Raw genomic sequence first — 23,567 nt, 5'->3', positions numbered from 1 at the left:
TCACTGATTCATAAATCATGTCAAATTATATGTGCTTTGAAATTTTGCTTGCTTTTTCTTATTGCCGTAATTGATTTCGTGCCTGTAACCTTCTTTTTTAGGACTGGATTTATAGGCAGCTGTGTGAAACCTCCACTCCACTCCATCCTCAATTACTTCCTCTGATTGACGTGTACATAAATTCTATACTTACTCCTGCATCTAAATCTAATCCAGAAGCCACAAATCAGCCAGTCACAGAACAGGAGATACTCAATATTTTCCAAGGAGTCATTGGGGTAAAATAGTGCTTCTTTTATGATTATTAGCTTATTTTTCTTTTATTCTTCTGACTTACTCCATATTTTTTCCCCGATTGTTAGAGGAGAACCACTTCTAGGCGGTTCTGAATTTAAAATGGGATTAAATTTCTTTAGATCACCTATAAATATTAAAAGGATGGTGTTAGTTCCAGATAGTTTGTCGAATAGGCACTTTTTGAGGAATTATTTTAAAAGCTCCATTTTAAAGTCTAAGGAATGTCTTGGAGATTGTGTGTTTAATAAAAGACTATATGACATTTTAACCTGTTCAACACAGCCTGTTTAGCTTCCTGGGAATCTCAGCTATCCCTAGATTGTTTATGGAAAATTTGCAGAAAATCTTTTTTCTCCAAATATACTTAACTATACCATATCTTTTTAGGAGTTATTTTCTTCATGCTGATTTCAGATAATACTTTGGACTCCTGTAAGCCTTTTTCAGAAGTAGCCTGATGGGGTTGCTGTTGACTTTTTTTTTTTTTTCTATCTTAAAGACTGTTAAGCATGTTGCTTTTCACCTCCCAAGCCGTCTCAGATTTAATTTAGACTTCAGATTGCTTCTTTGAGTTTAATGCAAACATAGCAAGATTTTTCCTAGTTTTCTGAATTTGGGAGCAGCAACACTGAATAATCTATTTTGAATGCTTTTACTATAAAAACACTTATGAAATCGCATAGTATTTTAAAGTGTTTATAATATTACCTCCAGGGTGACAACCTTCGCCTTAATCAGCGTTTCAGTATAACGGCACAGCTTTTAGTGCTTTATTATATACTGTCTTATGAGGAAGCCCTCCTAGCAAACACAAAGACTTTAGGTAAGTTGTCCATATGGGAGTGCTTCTAGTGAGAATTCATCTTATTTGCTTTTGTTTTCTTACTTTCCAGGCGGCTATATGAAAAAATAAGGTCAAATCGTCTATCAAGTTCCAGCGTCATTCTGTAGTCTTTGCAGTGTGGGCATTTTCTATTCTGGTACATAAATACGTGTTCATGTGGGCACATAACCGCCCCTTAAGGTTCAGTGCTCCTTTTAGCAGACTGAATTAATAGATAATTGAATTGTCTGTATTTTAACAATTTTAGTGACCTTACTAGTTAAAATGTAAATTAAAAGATAAACCTGAAGGAACTGTAACTGAAATTTTTTTGCTTGATTTCAATCTTTGCCCTATTCTTCCTTCCATTAGTGAAAGAATAAGTTTAATCAAAGTAACAGAAAAAAAAAAACCAATGGAAGTTTCCTTTGCCATTAAAATTATCACTGAACTTTCAAACTTAGCTACTTCATGTAATATCAGAAGGTCAGATGTAGCATAAATGATATCAATATAAAGTAGTGTGTTTTCCTCTATTTGAAAAAGAAAATTCACCTATATTAGGCTTGTTTAATATATGTAGTTCCATATTTAAAACAAAGAGTGTCATTAGAAATTTGGTAGGCGTTGAGTATATAATGCAAGGAAAATTCTTGTAAGAGTGATTATTTTGCAATAGCTGAGTGATTTTTACTTTTTTTTTTATTGAGTTATAGTCATTTTACAATGTTGTTCAATTTCCAGTGTAGAGCACAATTTTTCAGTTATACATGAACATACATATATTCATTGTCGTATTCTTTTTTGCTGTGAGCTACCACAAGATCTTGTATATATTTCCCTGTGCTATACAGTATAATCTTGTTTATCTATTCTACATATGCCTGTCAGTATCTACAAATTTTGAACTCCCAGACTGTCCCTTCCCATCCCTCTCCCGATTTTTACTTTTTGAAAGATATAAATTAAAGTTACATTTCAGTGTTTGACAGATCAGTTTCTTTTATTTATCTGAAGTGTTGTGTTTTAAATACACTGTGAATTTCTCAGCTGCCTTCTTTCTTGACTACAGTTGTTAGGATTATAGAGATAATATCCCACCACTGTAATTATAGTCTTTGTCATATTAGGAATAAGATGGTATAATAATAAGTGTTAGATAATAGTCTGCTACTTTTATCCACCTATAATGAATTCTGTTAAGGAATGTGACACTTGTGATTTAATAGTAGAGGAATGAATTATAAGGAGGTATTCTGGGGAGAACTCAGACCATTAGTACTGTAGCAGGGAACCAATCATACACCCTTAATTTTTATTTAGATTAATGTCTAGCAAAAAAAATTTTTTTTTAATACAGAACAGTACAGAGACTACTACAGCCAACTTTTGTGTATATACCATTGCAGAACTAACAAGTTACTCGGAATTTTTAGGACTGGATGAATCTTTAAAGATTATGTATCCCAGCCCCCAATGACATGCTCACTTCAGTGCTGTGTTCCTGTGAAACCGCTGCTGCTTATGCCAATAATCTGATTGGTCTCAGTTGGAAAGTTGAAAATTTTAGTTTAGGTGTACAACTCAGCCTAGGCTGGGTCTTGGAAAAGGAACTAGGGGATTAGAGGAAAGTTATTAGGCTTTTCTAAGTTTTAGGCAAAAGATGGTGGTGGTTTGGGCTGGTAGCAGTGTATATACATATTGAAGGTAGAGCTGAGATGGATTCATGAGGTTTGAGAGACAGGAGCCAAGGTTGGTGTGTAGACTTTTGACCTGAGCCATAGAATGTCTATCAACTGAAATAAATGACCAGGTCTGTGAGGCATCAGGAGCTGGTTTTGGACATACTAAGTCTGAGGTGTGTGATAGACTTGCAAGTGGGGATGTTAAGGAAACAATTGTATATACTGGCCTGGAATTTAGCGGGGATAAACCTGGACTGAAGCTTAGAGATTCTTCAGCATATATATGATGTTTAAAAATCATGACATTGAGTAAGATCGCCAAGGGGGAAGGCGTGGGAGGAGACTCAGGAGGATGTGATGTCCTGGATGCCAAGGGAAGCATGTTTCAAAGGGAAGAGAGAGATCACTGACGTCAAATGATGTTGATAGGTCAAGTAAGGTTGGGACTGAGGTTCAGCTGATTACCACATATAGCTTACTGGGGGTTCTTTGACTTTTACAGTTTTACTGCTAAAGTTACTACTTTTCTTTCCCCCTAGGATGAAAGCCTGATTGTAGTGAATTTTAGAGGCGATGTGCTAGAGACAGTGAATACAGACAGCTCTTTTGAGGAGCTGTAAAGAGAAGGAAAGAAATGATGTGGTAATTGGAGAGGAAAATGAGGTCAGGATAGGACTCTTTTTAAGGTGAAAGAGCTAGGAGAATGTTTCTCAGCTGTTGGGAGTAATCTAGTAGAGAGGGAAGGTTGGTGAGAGAATCCCTGAAGGGCTGTCTTTGATAGGTGAGAGGACACAGGATGTGGAAGACAAATAGAGGGGTTGGCCTTGCCTTGGAGAATTTTTTCTGATGGTTTAGATTTTTTTCCCAGTCTGGTTTCTTATCTCCAAAGGGAAAAAGTAACTGCAGGATATGTCACAACATGAGAGAATTTGCTCTTCCACAGCTAAACTTACTTCATTATTTACCTAATTGTGTACATGTCTTACTTAAAGCAAAAGAACCGGTTTTAAAAATAAGAACATTTTCTCCAGTGTGTTTACTGGAGAAAATTTAGCAAATAAAAGTACAAAGACCAATGTATAAACCACCCATAATTGTAATACCCAGAAATATTTACCAGAGAATTTTGCTAGAAAACCTTTCAGTCTTTGCATATATGATAGCTTTCACAAAGTTGGAATCATAATATGTTTTTAACCCACCCTTTTTAGTTAATAATACATTTAAAATTTTTGCCTATTAGAGTAAATTCTTTTCTAAAACATAATTTAAAAATTTTTTTTTATTATTTTTTTAAATTGAAGTATGGTCAATTATAGTGTTTCAATTTCTGGTGTACAGCACAATTGTCCCAATCATGCATATATATACATATATTTGTAAAACATGATTTTTAATAGTTGTATACTGTATCTTCATAAATATGTACCATTACTTAACAAATTCCTTGTTGCTGGACATTTAAATCATTTCCAGATTTTGCCACTGTAAACAGTGGAGGAATGAATATCCTTAGAGCTAACTCTGTATACAGGTATAATTATGTCTATCCTTAGGACAGAGTCCTACATGTAGAACTAAAAAAAGGTTTTGAAAAATCATAAGATTTAAAAAATGAATTGCCATGTTGCTTTCCGGATAAGTTATACCGTTACAGACATTTTGTATAAGACATTTGTATCAGATGTGCATGCCAGTTTTTTTTGTAGTACTGAGTGTTATCATTTGTTTATTAATTATGTAATTTTATGGAGAGGAAACTTTTTCAAAGCTAGGTACTAACATTATATAACTAATCACCTATATTTTCTTTTAGGACCTTTTAATTTCATTTTTAAAATTTATATATCCCTTTAATTAATTTTAGAGTCAAGTATGAGGTACAGATCTAGTTTTAATTTTTTTGTAATTGGTTATTTGTCAGTACCACATAGTGAATAATCTGTTATTTTCCTGTTGCTTTGGGAAGTTGCTCTGAAGTATATTGAAGTTTTATTACAAAGCTATGTCTGGTTTTGGATTTTCTTTTTTGGGTCTGACAATTCCAGTCCCTTTCACCATTATTGTTCTTGTTCAGTGTTTCTGTCCATTTTCACATATTTAATCTTTTACATGAACTTTATAATAATTCTGTCAGATTCCAAAGAAGAAAATTATATTGAAATTTTGGTCAGAATTATGTTAAGCTTAAAGATTAATTTGGAGAGAATTTACATCTTTACAAAATTGTATTTCCACCTAGGAATATGAAATAATTTTTTCATTAAATTATTAAAATGTAAGCTTCACGAAGGCTGATTTTGTCTGTTTTTTTGCTACCATAGCTAGGATCTAGAATATTACTTGATACATAGTAATCACTTAATAAATGGTTTTGAATTAATGAATTTATTCAAGTTTTATTTTTATGTCTGTCATTATAATTTTACTTTATATAGGTTCTGTATAATTTTTTCTTAAGTTACACTGGTTACAGGAAAGGTATTGACATTTAGTTTGGATTAGTCAGTCTCTGAATTTCTTGGAGTATCTTTTTAAAAAAATGTTTATTAAGTAAAACTTTTGGGGCAGTTATGATAATTTGTTTGGTTTACTTATATAATTCATGCAATAATTAATACTTTATATTTCTGGAATGGACCCTACTTGCTCTGGGTATGTTCTTCTTTTAGCATTTTAGTGCTAGATTTGATTTACCTTTCTTTTTAATAAGATTTTTTTCTGTCTGTTTTTAAACAAGTGAAATTGACCTTTTTTTCCTTTTCTTTTTCTTTTCATTTCTTCTCCCTCCCCCATTTTGTTTGTGGTTTTTTTTTTGTTTTTTTGTTTTTTTTTTTTTTTGTTTTGGTTCAAGTTTACAGAAATTTCCAAAGTGAATTAGTTTTTCATAGGATTGTTTTAAGGATTAAAATGTCACAAAAACTAGGGGCAATGTAAATAGTATTCAAAATATTTCCACAGTTTTGTTGAGGATGAGGTTAAAAGTTAGATGTGAATCTTTGAAAGCCATACATTGGAAGAAAATTGGAAATGTAATGGCTCATGTTGCATATATAAAAATCAATGACCACCTCATAGGCCTTTCAAATTATAGTTGAGTTTTTTAATGAAAGATTGAGATATCCTTGATGTATTTCAGGGATGTTAAAGAAGTAATTGCTTTTAGCAGGGATTCATGGGCTGCTAGTTCTTTGATGGAATCATTAAAATGTGATCAGGATTTTGTCTTCAATTTCATAGATCTGGAAACTTAAATAACGATACTTTACCCTAAGCTAATCATGGGGACTTTAGATCTTAATAATGCTGGCTAACGCTTTGAGCATTTGTTACGTGCCAGACACTACTTGAAGGACTTTACATCTGTTAACTCATGTAAACCCTTACAACAATTCTGTGAGAAAAGGTACTGTTGTTATCTTAATATTACAGGTGAGAACACTGAAGCACAGGGAAGTTAAGTGACTTCCCTTAGTTGTATGTGTTGGAATCAGGATTTGACTATCACTGGAACTTACATACATATACTTTTAATATTAAGCCATTTTGGTTATTCAGAATAATCTATCTTTACTAATTGTACAAATAAGCATTTTACATAGTTATAGTCAATCTATTCATCTTAGAAATACAATTTTTTAATTCCATTTTTCCTCTTTAATGTTATTTTGTATAAACAATAATGTTATTTTATATCCATGAAGGTCACAGAGCTGTGGTTTCAAATTGGTTTTTAGTATTGAATTTCTTTTTTCCTCTTTTTTCTTTTCTCTTTTTGCCTTTTGACTCTCTTCATCCACTTCTTCCACCCTTCATCCCCTGTCTCTCTGGTAGCCACCAATCAGTTCTCTGTATCTATGAGTTGTGTGGTTTTAAATTTTTTTTTTTTTTACAATTCTACATATAAAAGAGATTATATAGTATTTGTCTTTCTCTGTCTGGCTTATTTTAAAATACTTAGCATTATGACCTCCAGTTCCATTCATGTTGTTGTGAGTGGCAAGACTGCATTCTTTTTAATGGCTGAATAATATTCCATTGTATGTGTATGTGGTGTGTGTGTATCTCACATTTTCTTTATCCTTTCATCCACTGATGGACACTTAGATTGTTTCCATATCCTGGCTATTGTAAATAACATGGCAATGAACATGGGAGTGAATTAGGATAGCAAAAAAAGAACAGAAGTTAAGATAGATTTATTTGGGGGAAAAGAAAAACAGGATGGGCTTGTTAGCTAGCTGAAGGTAGAAGTTGTGAGAGAAGGAAGTCATTCATATTTCCCAACTTTCATCAGAAAGAGTCAGTCACCACTGTAATATAATATGATTAAACAAAAAGCTGTTGAGGGTTTAAGTTATGTGGTCATGACTGCATTTGGGCTTCCTAATTGGGTCTGGGAGAGTCTTGTCTTAATTTTATTCCCCCCTCCCCCTCCCAGTGTGGGGCATTTCTGCAGGTGGCTTCTCTCACTCATGATTTTCTCCCCACTAGTTTCAGTTCTGGGGCATTTTCCAGATCATGCCCTTAAGTATGTTCTTGCTCTTCCTGTGTATTCACCATTTGGGTATTTATTCTTTGTCTTTTGTGAGCTATATTCACAGATTAAGTGAATTAAAAGTAATTGGACATTGTTTTTGTTCCCATTTGAAGGTTAAGGTTTCTGTTTTTCTGACTCTTTTATCTTATCCTTTGTGTCTTTGACAGCTGCCATGCAAAGAAAGCCCAAATCATATTCATCTTCTTTAATGGATCAGATTCCCATCAAATTCCTCATTCGACAGGCTCAAGGGCTGCAGCAGGAGCTGGGAGGTATTTGTTTTATGTGCTTTTTACTGCTAATGTTTATTGCTAAAAAATACTACTGATTATAATGCTACAAAGTGTGATAGGTGCTCACTGCTAAAAACCCAGTTTAAGAGTGAAATTCCTCTTTGTCTCCCTCACTATCTTACTCGCTGCAAACCTCTCCCCGCCCCAAAGACCCCAGCTATTTTATTTTGGTGTGAAAGTTCAGACATTCTTTTCTACGGGTTGAACAGTGTGAAATTACAAGTATTCAAGTATTTTTGACCTACAAAAATGCAGTTTCCATATGGTTGGAACTAGTAGATACACACACGAGTAAAAAAATCCTTTTTTAAAACCCTAAATGGTATTAAAACCCATCTCTTCTGTGACTTGCTTTTTTCTTTTGGAGTCTTGGAAATCTTTTCATGTAGGTCTTACCTCGTTTTTTTTGAATCTACCTTATAGTTTTTAATCCCTCCATTACATTCTATAGTATGTAATTACTATAATATTTTTACTGTGAAACCGTCAAATAGAAATATAGTAATATTTTTTGAAAATCAAATTTTTCTTAATTTAACACCTTTTTATGATGTTTGAACGTGTGTGTTTTGGTTTGTTTTTTGAAGTTGGAATTTTCTTTTCATTTATTATAGTTGGCTTCAGAAATGAACGTGAGCTTTGTTTGGTCATATTTAGCCAGATGTCTGCATTTATTTACTTATATCTTTGCATAATCTCTTTCCAGAGAAATGATGTTATATTTGGCAGCATTTGGCAACTAACATGTTTTATTGAATAAATTATGAAATGTAGATTAATTTGCACTACTGTAAGCAGTCATTTTCGTGACTGGTTTGGGGTAGTCTTGACAGTGCATAGACTTGTGCATTTAAATGTTAAAATAATACCACTCTTGATTGTTAGAGTGTCTTTTCAAACAGAAACATTTTAAGCAGTTTCTATGAGAAAGGAAGCAGGTACTTACCCTGTTGGGACTAAACAGTGGTATGATTTGATCTAAGTTTCATCACAAGGGGCTGATTGGATTTAAAGTACTTTTATTACTACTAATACTCTTATTATTAACTCTTCCATCTCTGAAGAATGTTGATAATAATTGTATAGTAACAACATTAGGTATTTATGTGCCAAACACTTAATATAGTGGGGTATCATGTCTAAACAGGCATTTTTACAGTCTCATCATTTATTTTTTCGTTATTCATATTACGCAGTAATAGTCATGAATAGTTAAACTATGCTATAAGCCAAAGGTTAGCAACAAGATTTTGATGTAGTCAGTGTTGAGTGTCCTTAACCCTTCTTGAAAGAAGACAAGTGCACCCTCTTGTGGGTATCATCAGTACTGCTTGAGTGGCTGACATTCTTAGCTGTGTGATGTCGGGAACCTTACTAAATACCTTTCAGCCTGTTTCCTTACAGGCTTGTATTCCTTGCTTACCTTGTAGGAATGTTAGGGTGAAATGAGAAAATGTATATAAAGTATACATTTAGGCACTCAAGGTGGGCAACTTTAATATTACCCATCTAGAGCAATGATTCTCAGCTGGGTTAGAGGAGAGGCCACGTTCTGTAGAAACCTATCAGAATTTCTGAGTGAGGCCCTTTTCAAACCTTATATGATCTCCCCCAAATGAACATTCCTTTACCTTCTTTTTCTTTCCTCCCCACTCAACTCTTGAACTACTGCTCTGTCAAACAACGTTTCCTGGTGGGAGACTTTTATGCTGGGATAGGGTGGAAGAAAGCTGGACAACTTTTGATAAAAGTAGTGGTTTCCAGTTTCCTGTGTATCAGATCACATCAGAATCTTCAAGCAGGTTCTTTGGCTGTATGACTGAACAGAAGTTCAAGCTGTAGTATATATACATGTGTAAGAAGTGCAGATTTCTTTGGCTTGCTGAAAATGAAAGGGAGAGAAGAGACGGGGAAGAGGAGAGAGAAGATTTTTGTAATTTAAGAATGAAGAATCCATTTGGTTTCTTGTAACTTTTCAAGGCTTACATTCTGCTTTACTACGTCTCCTTGCAACTAACTACCCACATTTATGCATCGTGGATGATTGGATCTGTGAAGAAGAAATCACAGGGACTGATACCCTGTTAAGGCGAATGCTCCTGACTAATAATGCCAAAAACCACTCTCCTAAACAACTTCAAGAAGGTATAGTAAGTTGGTACCCTTTTACACCTTTAGTGGTACAGAGAGTTGTTAGGCTCATTGAAATCTTAAGATCATGCAGAATTTTCCCGGGGATATAATAATGTTTTGGTGAATATATTTAAAGTAATTCTCTTTGACTTTATGAAACTGGTCAGAAATAAGTATCATAGAATAGAACAGTGTATTTGCTGTTGACAATGTTCTAGAGCTGCACTCTCAGATAGAAATGTGATGTGAGCCACACACATAATTTTAAACTTTCTATATATTGCCACATTAAAAAAGTAAAAAAAAGGCACAATTTTAATAATTATTTTATATAACCTAATATATCTGATATATGATCATTTCATCATGTAATCAACATAAAAAAAAACTATTAGTGAGATATTTTACAGCTTTTCCCTACTAACCCTTTGCAATGTGGTGTGTTATTTCACACTTACATCTCATTTTGGACTAGCCACCTTTCAAGTGCTCAGTTGTTAGAAGAGGTTAGTGAGTATTCTATTGAAGGAGCACAGTTCTAGGTATTTTTTTACTAACAGCAATTTGCTGGGTGCTTACAGTCCACAGAGGAGGCTACCCAGAGGATGGTGTCAAGAAGTTTGAATTTTTCAAATGGATGTTCCTACCAAAGGCAATACTTTGGCTAGGGTTGAACATTTTACTGTTTTTAAGCAATATTGTTTTCTTTATTTGTTTGGCCTGTAGCCTGATAGGGCAGTATTACTCCCTATTTGGTAAGCTGTATAGAATTTAGGTTGACTACTAAGTTTTCCTTTTAGCATTTTCAGCTGTCCCAGTGAGTCACACACAAGTGATGCAGATTCTAGAACACTTGACCCTGCTCTCTGCCAGCGAACTTATACCATATGCAGAAGTTTTAACATCCAATATGAACCAGCTGTTGAATTCAGGAGTTCCCCGGCGAATTCTTCAAACGGTCAATAAACTATGGATGGTTCTTAATACCGTGATGCCTAGAAGGTAATTTCAGTGTACTGTTATGTGTAATAATAGATGAGTGTATAGCAGTGATTATTTACAATAACCTAAACTTTAATGTTGAAAAAAATTGTTTACTATTTAACAATATAAATCCCTTCTGAAGACCACTAATTAAAGAGCAGTTATAACTTTAAAGAATGAACTTCATCTTAGGAGACATAGAGATACCTTAAAATATTTCCAACTCGAGAAAGTTTTTAAAAAGTAAGTTCTCGTGTAGAGTCATTTGTGGCTAATCGTGATTTAGGTTACCATTGTGTCTTGCATCTTTGCAGTGACTCCAAATTTTGCTGCATATTAAAATTACCTGGAGAGCTTTTGAGACTCCTGATCCCCAACTTGTAACCCATGCCAATTAAATCAGAGTGTCTGTGAGTGGGAGTCGGGCATTAGTATTTTTTTAAGGATTCCCCAGGTGATTCTAATGTGCATTAAAGTTTAAGAGAACACTGGATTCGTTATTTTGTCTTTAGTCAAATGGGCCTGTACTGGTCCACAGATTGCATCAAAACACCTGGTTAGCTCTATAGACAAATACTGGGCTTCCCTGAGATTTTGATTCAGTAGGTCCAGGAATATTTATGCTTTTTAAATTTGATTTTTTTACTTATATCAAATTAATGAATGCACATAAGTTGATTTTTCATTCTGGCATTTATATCCCACCACATATCTCAATCATATGCTTATAGTTATCCTGTAATTTCCTGGCTTTCCAATTTAAAGATTATCTTTTGACTTTCTACTACACAAGATGAAGATTTAGCACTTATCTAAACACATACTCTCCCTTCTCCCATTTCTCTCAACACAGTTATATCAAAATTTCTGGTTAGAGAAACATTCAACGTTATTGTAATTACATAAGTGTTATAGTTGATCTATAAGATATTCTTTGATTACAATTTCTCTCTTAAGCAACTGCCCCCCTCTCCACCCCACACACAAAACTCTGAGCTGTTTGCCTCTTTTCCATTTGTTCAGGTTTTTTGTTTTTTTGTATCAAGAACTAATTCACCCTCAAACTCTGTTACTGAGGGGAAATTTACATTACAGTTAGTTGTAACACATCAGGTAACAGCAGTAACAGTTTTTCTTGGAAACCTTTTCAGAGCTTTTCATCCTTATGTTTCAGTCTGGGACATGCACAGACAGTAGCCATCTGGAATTGCTTTTGTCTCTTGGTTGGATTCCATGTTTTTCTCTTTCTTAGTTTAGGTCCTTATTTCAGTGAGTGGAACTCACACCCAAGTTGCTTCCTGAGAAAGGGTGTTTGGGAAACTTTTTTTTCTTTTTTGAGACTTTCATGTGTGAAAAGATTTTTATTCTTCCCCTCACATGTGACTGTTATTTAGCCTAAGTGTAGGATTTTATCTTTAGCCTCCCCCTCTGTTTTCTGGAATTTAAAAAAAAAATGAAGTTTAAACCCTTTTAAACCTCTTAGGCTTACTCTTTATTTTCTCCTTTATTTTTAAATTTATCTTTTGAATACACTTGCTGGATATTTCCTCTGTGTTATCTTCTGATCTTTCCTTTGAATAGAAAATATTTCTGCTATAGTTTTAATTTCTAAGAGCTTTTATCTGAGTATCTGTAAATGCCTCCTGTTCTTGTTTCATATATGAGATATTCTAACCTATAAGGATATTAACTATATATTCTGTTTCTTTGGCATTCCTTTCTTTCTGTTTGTATATTTTAATCTTTCTCAAGGTAGACGCTTATCCTTTAAATATCTGATGATCCTTGGCTGTCTGCTCATTTAAAAGTGGGCAAGCTGTGTGTGAGATGGGGTTGGTAAACTCATGATCTTCCCTGTAAGAGATCAGACACCCTCCATATTGACATATCCCTTAGTCATTCTGGTGTGTAGTCAGGTTAGTAACCACTTTTATAGTGTTTTGATGTCTAATCTCAAAGTGACATCTCACATTGAGATTCTGTGATGATAAATACAGAACAATGACTTAATTTTGGGGGCCAGTTACAATTTCAAATTGCTTTGGTGCATATCGTTTCCTTTACAGGTATTATATTCCTATTTTACAGGTGAGGAAACAGTTCAGAGAGGCTCAATGACTTATACAGAGTCATAGAGCAAGTGTGGTATAATTGAGGTATTTTTAATTCAAATGTTCACTTCACAGGCCATGATTCCATTATAACTGAAGATTTTTGAAACTACTTTGTGTTTATTGTTTTATCTTCATTTATTTCAGAGACATAATAATAGGTTAGAGTTCTATAGTTTTTAATTTTTCCAAGTTCATTTATACCAATTTTTAAATTTTTTCCTAAATATATCTTTCTAAGACAGAAGGGCCTGGATGGCTACAGGTTTCAGTTATGATACAGTGTTTTTTAAACATATGATTATTTTCTCACCAGGCTGTGGGTAATGACAGTTAATGCACTTCAGCCCTCAATAAAGTTTGTACGACAGCAAAAGTATACTCAGAATGACCTGATGATAGATCCTCTCATTGTGCTGAGATGTGATCAGAGGGTACACAGGTATGTGTCATTTGAGTTTCATTTTTATTATTTCTTAGAGTTATGCTTTGGAGCGTCAAAGGACATTGCAGAAATTCAGTATAAAATTATATTTTAGTGTTCTTGTAGAGAACTTGGCAGTATAACCTGTGAAGTGTTTTTTTGTTTGTTTGTTTGTTTTGGTTGTCTGTATTCATGAATTATATATTCAGTTTAATATTTAAAATGTGATTAATAAAACCTAGCCTTGGCAAAATGTCATTGTTGGTTTTGGCAACCCCCAATAGCGGCTGTCCTTTCAAAGTCAAGATAGTAAAGAATAATACTATTTCTGCTAACATTGTCAGAAAAGGCTTTCCAAAAAATTGGTATTGTGAACCGTGACATGCATTAAAACTGTGACCTTTGTGGCTTCCTTGATTGTGATGTTAGCTTCATTGACTCCACGTTTGTCTGTAATTCCTTGCCAGTTGCTGAACTTAATCAGTTGCCTTGAAGTAGCTTCACCTCAAGAGGCAGAATTAATTGACATCATTCATATTTGAATTTCTAGTTGCTAAGCTAAATAATAACAAAAGTATACAACTCAAGGGGCCTGTCTTTAAAGTGATGATCATCTTTATGGGGAAAGAAGACAAATACATGGAAAGCTAGGTAATGTGACTATATGTAGGTGATGGTGTAGTAAATGAATGCTGTTAAAAGTTTCAGGAGGAAGTGAGACCTGTTTTGTATTTTAAGGGTAGAAACAGGATTTAGATGAATAGATAGATACTACAGTGATGGGGTTAGGAGGTCAAAGAAGGTATTGTATGAAGAAGAATAGTGTGAGAAAAGTGTAGAAGCAAGAATGAAAAAGGCTTGGAGTGGAGGGCTAAGTTTTTGAGAACATTAGATTTGGAATATTAGGTTGGAGTCAGACTATGGAGGGCCTTGAATGTTAGGCTGAAGAGGTCATTTAGGTGGTAACTCAAGAAGAGATGCTTCATGACAGATGGTTTAGAGGGAAGAGAAACTGGAGTGGAGAAGACTAACTAGGTAGGATACACTCTGATATACTCATCTGTCTTTTTAACCCTGGGGATGAGATTCTTGAAATGACAAAACCTGCAGAATCACCAAATAAGATTTGGTGAGATTGAAGTCTTAGAGGAAATAGGAATCAGAAGAAGAATAAACAGTGTAGATGACATTAAGTGTCTATTTAATAAAAGGAAAACAACAGTAAATAATACTTCTAGAGAAAAGCCGCTTCTAGAACAATTTATCAGTGTTAAAAATCCACGTAAGTAGGTAACCTTTCACCTAAATCACCTCCAGTTGTTCAGGAAGTTGTTAAATTATGCTTTCATGATGTATGAAATGTTTTTGTAGCCTGGATCTTTCACTTAACAACTTGTGAACCTTTTCTCATGTTAATAGATATTCTTATAGTAATTGGCTACATAGTATTCCACATAGATTATCTATGCTTAACTCAATCCCATATTGTTGGATATTTTATTTCCATTTTTTGTTATTGATAGTGCTGTGGTCATGGTTCTGTGTACTATTTCCTTAGAACAGATTCTTAAAAATGTAATTATCGGGGCAGAAGGAACATACTCATTTTCAAGTCTTTTGATTCATTGTTTTCACTCTGCCATCCAGAAGGGCTGAACCAGTTTACATTCCCATAGTAGTGTTCGATATTGTGCACTTTCCTACACTATTTTATATAGGATTTTCCAATTTGATAAGCGAAAAGTCAATTCCCATTTTAATTTTTTTTGGTTAGATTGAATATTTTAATCTACTTATTGGCTATTAGTATTTCTTTATATTTTTAGCCTAGTTTTCCATTGGAATGCTTACCTTTTTTGATTTGAAGAGCTCTTTATAAAGGATATCAGCACTTTGTATACATATACATATATATATATATAGCAGTTTTTTTCTTTTATTGTTCACTTTGCTTTTTAACTTTGTTCACTTTTTAAAATTTAATTTTTTCCAAGTGATCATTCAAATGGTTTTTAAAAATATCAAACTATAAAAAGATGTGACATTTTGGATTTGCTTTGAACTAATCCATGGTGGTGATGGGGCAGTGGGTGAGGGTGTAGATGAAATGAGACTAGCTACGTGTAGATAACTGTGGGTGATGAGTTCTTAGAGGTTCATTATAATATTCCCTCTTATGTATGCATGAAAAGTTTCATAATATACGTTGATAAGTGCACAAACAGGAAAAAGGTGTACAGTGAAAAGTCTTGTTCTCTTATATCTACCACGCTGCCACTGTTAAAGCAAAACTCCTCTTTGGCTACTTTTGATCAATCCCAGTTCCATCTCTAGAGGAAACTTAGTTGTCATAATCTTGTGTGTATGTAGTTTTACTTTCTATGTATTTACAAATTTATAAATAGAAATACTTACTTTTTTTGTTTTGGGTCGTTTAAAAACTGTAAGTGGTATTTTACTATAGGTTTTATTTTTATACTTTTAAAAAAACTTAATGCTCTCAACAGGTTTTCCATATTAGTATGCATAGTTCCATCTCATTGTTTTAACTGTTGCATAGTATTCCATCTATAGATTAATATTCCATATATACAGACCTGTCCTCCAGAAACTCTAATTAAGAATGTCTGGTGGAGCTTAGGACTTTTTTTCTTTTTCAGAATAAATATTCCAGGTGATTCTTACCTTCCATTTGGGGAAACATTGCAATGATTTATTTAACCAGTAACATTTTTTCACTATTAATACTTGCACACTTATTATAGAAAATTTGGACATTGCAGAAAAACAGTTGCCATATTGATGGACATTTAAGCTGTTTCCAGTGTCTCACAGTTAAAAACAAAGCTGTAGTGCCTGTTTATGGTCAGTCTGTTAGAGGCTGAGAAGTGGCATTGTCACGTTTTTCTAAGGGCTTGGGTTTTAAAATTTTGGTGGTTCCCATATTACCTTTTTTTGTTTCCTTTTTTATATTTAATTCTTATATCTATTCTTATCTCATTTAAATTTAATTTATGATAATTTTTGAGGAATGAATAGCTATATTCATTTTATAGTTGAGGAGACTAAGGCTCAGTAAATAACTTACCAGTTCAAGTGGATGAAGTGCTCTTGAAATACAGAGTTGTCTAGTTCCAAAGAAAAAACAGGAGTAGAAAGAATAAATATTCTATTCTAGTCTCTTTCATCTAATCAATTAACAGATGATTTTTTTCTTTGCAGACAGCTATTTTGAAGAGATTTATTGGCAGTGCCATATTTTGGTAAAAAGGAATGCCTTTTCTCTTGGGCATTCATTATATTTGACTTTAGCTGATAAGATGAAATAGATAATACTATTTATACAACCTTAAAGAGAATTACATATGTATATTAAACTTTGATTTTGTGAATGAGTATTTCAGTAGGAAAAGAAAAGTGTTACTTTTCTACTATTTTCAGGTTTTCAGGTACTGTTCAATTTTTTCTAATTATTTAAACTGATTGATCATGCTCTGGTAAATTTATAAATTTATATTCCTTCTCATGTATTTTCCTTTTCTTCTTTCTGTGTTTAGATGCCCCCCACTGATGGATATTACTCTACATATGTTGAATGGGTATCTTCTTGCATCCAAAGCCTACCTTAGTGCACATCTCAAGGAAACTGCAGAGCAAGACAGGCCTTCTCAGAATAATACAATAGGTTTAGTTGGACAAGCTGATGGCCCAGAAGTTACCAGAGAGGAATTGAAAAATGCCTTACTGGCTGCTCAGGTAAAAACTAAATAAGGGCAAAGGCTTCCCTGCTAATGTAACCAATTAAATAGATGGCATATTATGTCGTCTATATACAGTGATGACATATTGTACATTCCTTTTATTACAGAACATATATTATAGTGGTGTTGGCTTTGCCTCTGAATAGCAGATGGTTTATATTATTAAAATCAGGAATAATCTTCATGGTATTAGTTTAATAGCCATCTAAATGAGATTGACATTTTAACCAAATTTAAGAGTTTTTTCTTAAAATCAAATGGTGGAAAAAAATTAAATGGTGGAGACAGATAAACAAGGAGAAGTATATATATAACAAAATGCCAGGCAGTGATAAATACTATGACAATATCAGCAGGTTCAATTTGATATTTAGAAAAGTTTTATAACAATGTAGAATTTACTGAAGCCTTAGATAGTCAGTTTTGACTACTGCAAAACATGTGCGATGACTGAATGTTAAAACAGTTTGAGGGCCTCAAAGTAGAAATGTTTTATTAGTTGGAAATACATTTTCTGAAATCCTTTCATTGGCAATAAAGAGAATTAGAGTAATAATATATGTCCACAATCCCTTATCTGTAATACAGAAGTCCAGAAAGCTATGAAAACTGAAGCATTCTTTTTGGTAATTCAGTTGGCAGAAAAACCTGACCTGGTGTGACCTCATTTGTGGCAAAACTTGACCTGAATTGATGTGAAGCTATTTATGGCCTTTATCCCACTTAATGTGAATATTGGTATGTTTTGCTGCAGAAATATTACGATGTTTGATTACAGTGTGCTACCTTAGTCTCTCCTGGAGGTATTATATAATATTACAGAAAAACAGTTCTGACTTCTAAAATAAATCTGACCCTCAGAATTTCAGATAAGGGATTGAGGATGGTAGTAACTACCATTTATATAATGCTGATTATATGCTGGGTGCTATTTTAAATTCTTTATGTGTATTAACTCATTTAATACTTACAACCAATCTATGAGTATAAGAGTATTTTCTCCATTTTTACAGATTAGGAAAATGAGACCCAGAGAGGTTAAGTGACTTGCTGAAGGTTATACATTTCGTAAATGGTGAAAGTAGGATTCAACACTAGGCAGTCTGGCTCCAGAGTTTACAAACAAAAACAACAGAAGATAATTAACAACCCCAGACCCAAAACTCCTCAACTCAAGAATAATGATGATTATAGAGTAAAGTTTCAAGTAGATCACCCCTCAGGAAACTACTTTTTCATGAAATGACACTCAAGCTTGTAGACTGAGTAACGAGTTGTACAGGTGGAATGGCTGGTAGGGCAGAATCTTTCCTTGCCAAACCAGAGCCTTAAAAAGCACACCTTCAAATTAAAAGGGAAAGGAGCTTCGGGGAGTGACTTTTAGGCATTAATTATCAACCACCATCTTCAGAGATGAGAAAAAGAGGCGACTACAAGATAGGATCCTGAGGGAAGTAGGAATTTAAGAGGAAGGAAAGGAGATGCTGGTTAGAAGTCAGCTTTTGTCTTGGGCCCATTTTGGATCAGAATACTCTTTTAGTAGGTGTTCTTACAGTGGGTCCATGGATCTGCCTTAGAGAGATGTGACCACCCTGAAATTGTGCAATATGTTTACGTATGTTAATTTTTATGCTGAGAGGGGGTACACTTTTCTTCAGATTCTTAAAAGGGTTCATGGCCCTAAAAAAGGTGAGAATCACTGCCATTTAGATTGTACACATTTGCTCTTGGAAGTGCGTCTTTGTTTTTTGTTTTTGTTTTTTTTTTGGAAAGTGATTTTTTTTATCACATCTGTTCATGTGAAAACAAAATCAGATTTGGTTTTCAAACAAACTTCTCAGAAACGTCTTAAATTCACTGTGTTTTCTTTGCTTGTAGGATAGTGCAGCTGTCCAGATTCTCTTGGAGATTTGCTTACCTACTGAAGAAGAGAAGGCAAGGGGTGTCAATCCAGACAGCTTGATAAGGAATGTTCAAAGTGTTATTACTGCCAGCACTCCAAATAAGGGAATGGAGGAAGAAGAAGACAACTTGCTCTGTAACCTTCGGGAAGTCCAGTGCCTTATCTGTTGTCTGTTGCACCAAATGTACATTGCGGATCCCAACATTGCTAAGCTTGTTCACTTTCAGGTCTGGCTTCAAAGAATGATGCTTTGTGGTTGAACTTTATTTTGGGAGGTGGTTTTGAGTCATAAATTAGTGGGAATCATTTAGAAACTGGAGATCATGGAAACAAACATGTCCTTTGCAATATGGAGAAAAATCCAGATTTTTTTTTTTAAAGTCCAGATTAAAAAAATATTTTTTTCATCCATATAAAATGTTCATATAATTTATCTCTATTTTAGTGCAGCAGAGAGATGAAATGCCTGCATACACGTAGGGCATTGTAATCTTCTGAGCAGTTTTTACATAAAGGAAATGAAACCTGCCTTTGTATTTTTATCTATATTTGACTTATAGTTATTTTATTTCTAACTTTTCCCCCTTTCTTGTTGAGATAGGGTTATCCATGTGAACTTTTACCTCTGACAGTCGCGGGAATTCCATCTATGCACATCTGTCTGGATTTCATACCTGAACTTATTGCACAACCAGAACTTGAAAAACAGGTAATGAGCATTTTGGAACTTCAGGAAAATTTTGATCTCCCTCTAATCTTGCTCATTACATAAAATGTTTTATAATTTTTAACACTTAAAGGTATTCTTCAGAAACATGTAATATTTGGATTCTGTATTGCAGATATTTGCTATCCAGCTGCTTTCTCATTTATGTATCCAGTATGCATTACCAAAGTCACTCAGTGTGGCTCGCTTAGCTGTCAATGTCATGGGAACTTTGCTAACAGGTGTGTAGCCAACCAACATCAATAACAAAAATTTCTAACATAAAGTAGTACGTGTTTTTTTCCGAATTAATGACACCATGTTTTCTGTGTCGCTAGTAGTTTAATTGATGCCATCTTTTGAATTATTCTTTTGAAAATTTTCGTATTACAAATGTGATGTGTAGTGTAGAGGAGATGAACAGGTAGGCAAGTTGTAGCTTACACTTTGTGAACGACTGTGTACAGATTTATGGTAAATACACTAAGCTTCCCACATTTTATAAATGGAAATCAGAGCTACTTTTTGAATGTAATTATGTCAATAGAAAACAAGTTACAATTTATTACAAATGCTTGGAGTTCCAGAAAAATCTAATTTATATGTATAAATAAGAGATAAATATATTAGTTGTTTCCTTAAGTTCTAAAACTTACCATAACATTTCGACCATCTTCTAGGCTCTTAAGTAAAATGGTATGAAAATAAACTACTTTAGAAGAGATGAGCTATAATTCAGTCTTTCAAATTTATGGCTTAGTCAATTTCATATTCTCTCTCAGTGCTCTCATAATAACCTATTCATTTTTCTTCCCATTGTATTCAATTCATGTTATAATTCTTTGTAATTTTTAGTGGTTAAAACCCTAAACTGCCTGAGTTCTATTCCAGCTCCACCACTAACTGGCTATGTGGCCTTGAACAAGCTTCTTAATCTCTCTAAGGTTTATTTAAGGGTTTTCTCATATACAAAATAGGTATCATATAAGTACTTTTTTCATTCATAAAGTTGTGAGAATTGAATGAAGTAATGCATGTAATGCACTTGTCACAGTGCTTGGACGTAAGTGTTTATATGTTGGGTGATAACTGACTACTAGGTTGGGAGCTCTCTGAAGGCAAGGGCCGACTGTGTCTTAGGAAGCTACTAAGTTTCATGTCCTCAGCACAGACATTGGTGCTTGCTATATTGTATTGGCCATTTATGTTGAATTTATAGCTGTAAAATCAGCACTTCTGTTTCATTTCTTTCCAACAGTTTTAACACAGGCTAAGCGATATGCTTTTTTCATGCCAACTTTGCCAAGTTTGGTCTCTTTTTGTCGAGCATTTCCGCCACTTTATGAGGATATTATGTCTTTGCTGATCCAAATAGGGCAAGTCTGTGCCTCTGATGTTGCCACCCAGACAAGAGACATTGATCCAATTATCACACGTAAGTAGTAACTTATTTCAGGAGTTATTTTTATATCTGAGATAGGAAGGCCAAAATCCTTTCCAGATTGCTTGCCTTAATTAATTTATTTTTCCTTATGTTTTAAGGTCTTCAACAAATAAAGGAGAAACCAAGTGGATGGTCTGGAATCTGTAAAGATCCATCTTATAAAAATGGATCGAGGGACACTGGAAGCATGGATCCTGACGTACAGCTCTGTCATTGTATTGAAAGCACAATCATTGAAATAATAAACATGAGTGTTAGTGGAATTTAAAGAAGAACCAGAACTCGAAACAACAAAAAACATGAAGCGGTTTCCTGCATATACCCAAAATTAATCTGCATTTTGTAACAGCTAAACTGATTGGGAACAGTCATGTCTTGGAATCACTAAAGCGATTCAGTTCGACATGAATACAATTTAGAACTCTCTTGAGAATTATGCTTGCTTGTATTTGATTGGCATTTCTTTGGATCTACTTTGCTGGTATGTTTATTGTAGCAGCTGAGCTTTTTTCTTTTCTTCCTGTTGGGAGCACATTTAAGAAACTCATTACTGAAAAGTGAATTTGGCCTTGCATCAAGCTTTTGAAGTGAAGAAAAATTGCCATGCCTTTAATTTAATTTCTTATAAAAATGAGTCTGTGGGTAGGCCTAGTGTTTAACTGTCAGTTAGTAACAGAATACAATGCTGAAATAATGAGAGGGAGAAAAACGAAAGGGAGAATTCAGAAAAACTTAGGAGTTTAAATATCCAAATAGAAATCTCCAAAACTTACAGTGCAAGTAATAGTAATGCAAGATGGAATTCCAGTTCCCAAACAGTGTTGGGAAGGCTTTAACAAAGGCAAATAGCTTTTTGTAGATGATTTCCGTGGAATTACAGATGAGGATTTTAAGATTTTTACATATTTGCTTCAGTTTTTACAATATATGAAGCCATATGTTTAAAGAGATACTTGAATAATTTGGAATTTTAAGATACTGGTTTAAAAGTGTTTACAGAAACATCTTTGTGCAGAGAACCTGAAAGGAGGTCTCATTTAGTTTTTTTAAAGATTATTTTTATAATGGTCAGAGGGGGGAAATACATTGGTATCTAAATAACGTTTAGAGCAATAAAACCCACTGGATTAAAGAGCTCTTGGTTTGTCATCAGGATTATAATTCAGATCATAATTTTAGAAGATTTTGAAGTTAGAAAATATATATATAGTGTTTGGACCTCAGGAAAAATTAAAAAGGGGGAAATAACATGTTGCTGAAGGATTTTGCAGTCCTCTGTTGATAATTCCCATTGATTAGGCAGATACATTCAGATAACCTGTAATCCTCATTTTTTTTTCCTTAATGAAGTGTCCAGTGTAGAAGGTACTTGTCTTTGCTTTCTGAAATATACCTGAATGAACCTCCCACCCCGCTGCCTTCTCCTCTTGAAACACACCTCTTCACTTATAAAAGAAATTTGGCAGGCTAATAAGAATGCGTGGTTTTTAAGCGAACACATTTAAATTTCAGCCTTTTCACTAGCAAATAGTCACATCTCATTCTCCTCCTTTGTAAAATGGGATTATTACTGGCCCTACCTCATAAGGGTATAAGAACTAATTTGTAGCTGTTTCAAATCATGAAGTACACAGTACCATAGACGACAACAGTATTTATAACTTCTATTAAATGCTTAAAGTTCAATTAAGTAACTTTGATGCAAAAAATAAAAGCATACACTTAAAGACAAACCATAAGAATTTTCATACTTTTAAACAAGGCAGTTTTGTAGTCTCTTGAGATTAAATACAACTGCTCCTGTTTTGTTTTGTTTTAAACTGAGGCTTTGGAATATTTTATGTGAGTAGGTAACCTCTAGGAGTTCAGAAAAGGTTGAAATATGTTTTCTAACTAAATGCAGTGCACATTCCTGGATCAATTTCCAAAGACTGGTCAAAACCTGCTGTGTTAAAGTAATAACATATGCTGTTTTTCATCAGATTTGTTGATGATGTAAATAAAATGTGTAAATATATTAGTAAATGTTAATATTCATGTATTTTAAGTTAAGGTTATAAAATTTGTCACAATGTGATTTTTTTTTATTCAAGTGAAAAAAAGATGTGTGCAGCTATTTTGAATATTGGTTTATAAACATTCATATTCTTTATCAAATGAGCTTGTAGTTTTTTTGTGTTTCATTTCACTGCTGTTAACCTGAAAGGTACAGTTCAAGGGACTGGAATCCAGGACTGTCTGTATCCCTTTCTGTTATGTCACATATATCAAATGGCCATACAAGGTAAGAGTCAGTTGAGAGCCTTAGGAATTTAGGGGACAAAATTCAGTGTACTTACCCTGGAGCAGTTACTTAGAAGATTCTGATATTTAAAAAAATTTGTAAAAGCAAGATAATAATTTGAAGGTATTTTTAAGGGTTTTTTTTAAAAATAAATTATCCTTTATTGCACTATCTTAATG

General features: G+C 33.8%; 1 protein-coding gene across 4 annotated transcripts in view; it reads left to right on the top strand.

Annotated features, from left to right (window-relative positions):
- Positions 1–23,264, top strand: part of INTS2 (integrator complex subunit 2) — a 43,761-nt gene extending 20,497 nt beyond the window's left edge. For 3 of the 4 annotated variants that reach the window (XM_010951017.3, XM_045513739.2, XM_074342696.1), the window contains exons 14-25: positions 102–278; positions 1,012–1,120; positions 7,513–7,617; positions 9,619–9,783; positions 10,572–10,773; positions 13,183–13,308; positions 16,848–17,046; positions 18,930–19,181; positions 19,556–19,663; positions 19,797–19,902; positions 20,919–21,095; positions 21,203–23,264. In XM_010951017.3, coding sequence (XP_010949319.2) covers positions 102–278; positions 1,012–1,120; positions 7,513–7,617; positions 9,619–9,783; positions 10,572–10,773; positions 13,183–13,308; positions 16,848–17,046; positions 18,930–19,181; positions 19,556–19,663; positions 19,797–19,902; positions 20,919–21,095; positions 21,203–21,372 — 1,896 coding nt within the window. In that variant the 3' untranslated portion in view covers positions 21,373–23,264. The remainder of the gene's footprint in view (positions 1–101; positions 279–1,011; positions 1,121–7,512; positions 7,618–9,618; positions 9,784–10,571; positions 10,774–13,182; positions 13,309–16,847; positions 17,047–18,929; positions 19,182–19,555; positions 19,664–19,796; positions 19,903–20,918; positions 21,096–21,202) is intronic. The other variant, XM_045513740.2, reaches the window with a different exon arrangement.
- Positions 23,265–23,567: the final 303 nt, after the last annotated feature.

Source organism: Camelus bactrianus, chromosome 16 (assembly GCF_048773025.1).
Source record: "Camelus bactrianus isolate YW-2024 breed Bactrian camel chromosome 16, ASM4877302v1, whole genome shotgun sequence".
NCBI classification, from domain to species: Eukaryota; Metazoa; Chordata; class Mammalia; order Artiodactyla; family Camelidae; genus Camelus; species Camelus bactrianus.
This window is presented reverse-complemented; position numbering and strand designations above follow the sequence as displayed.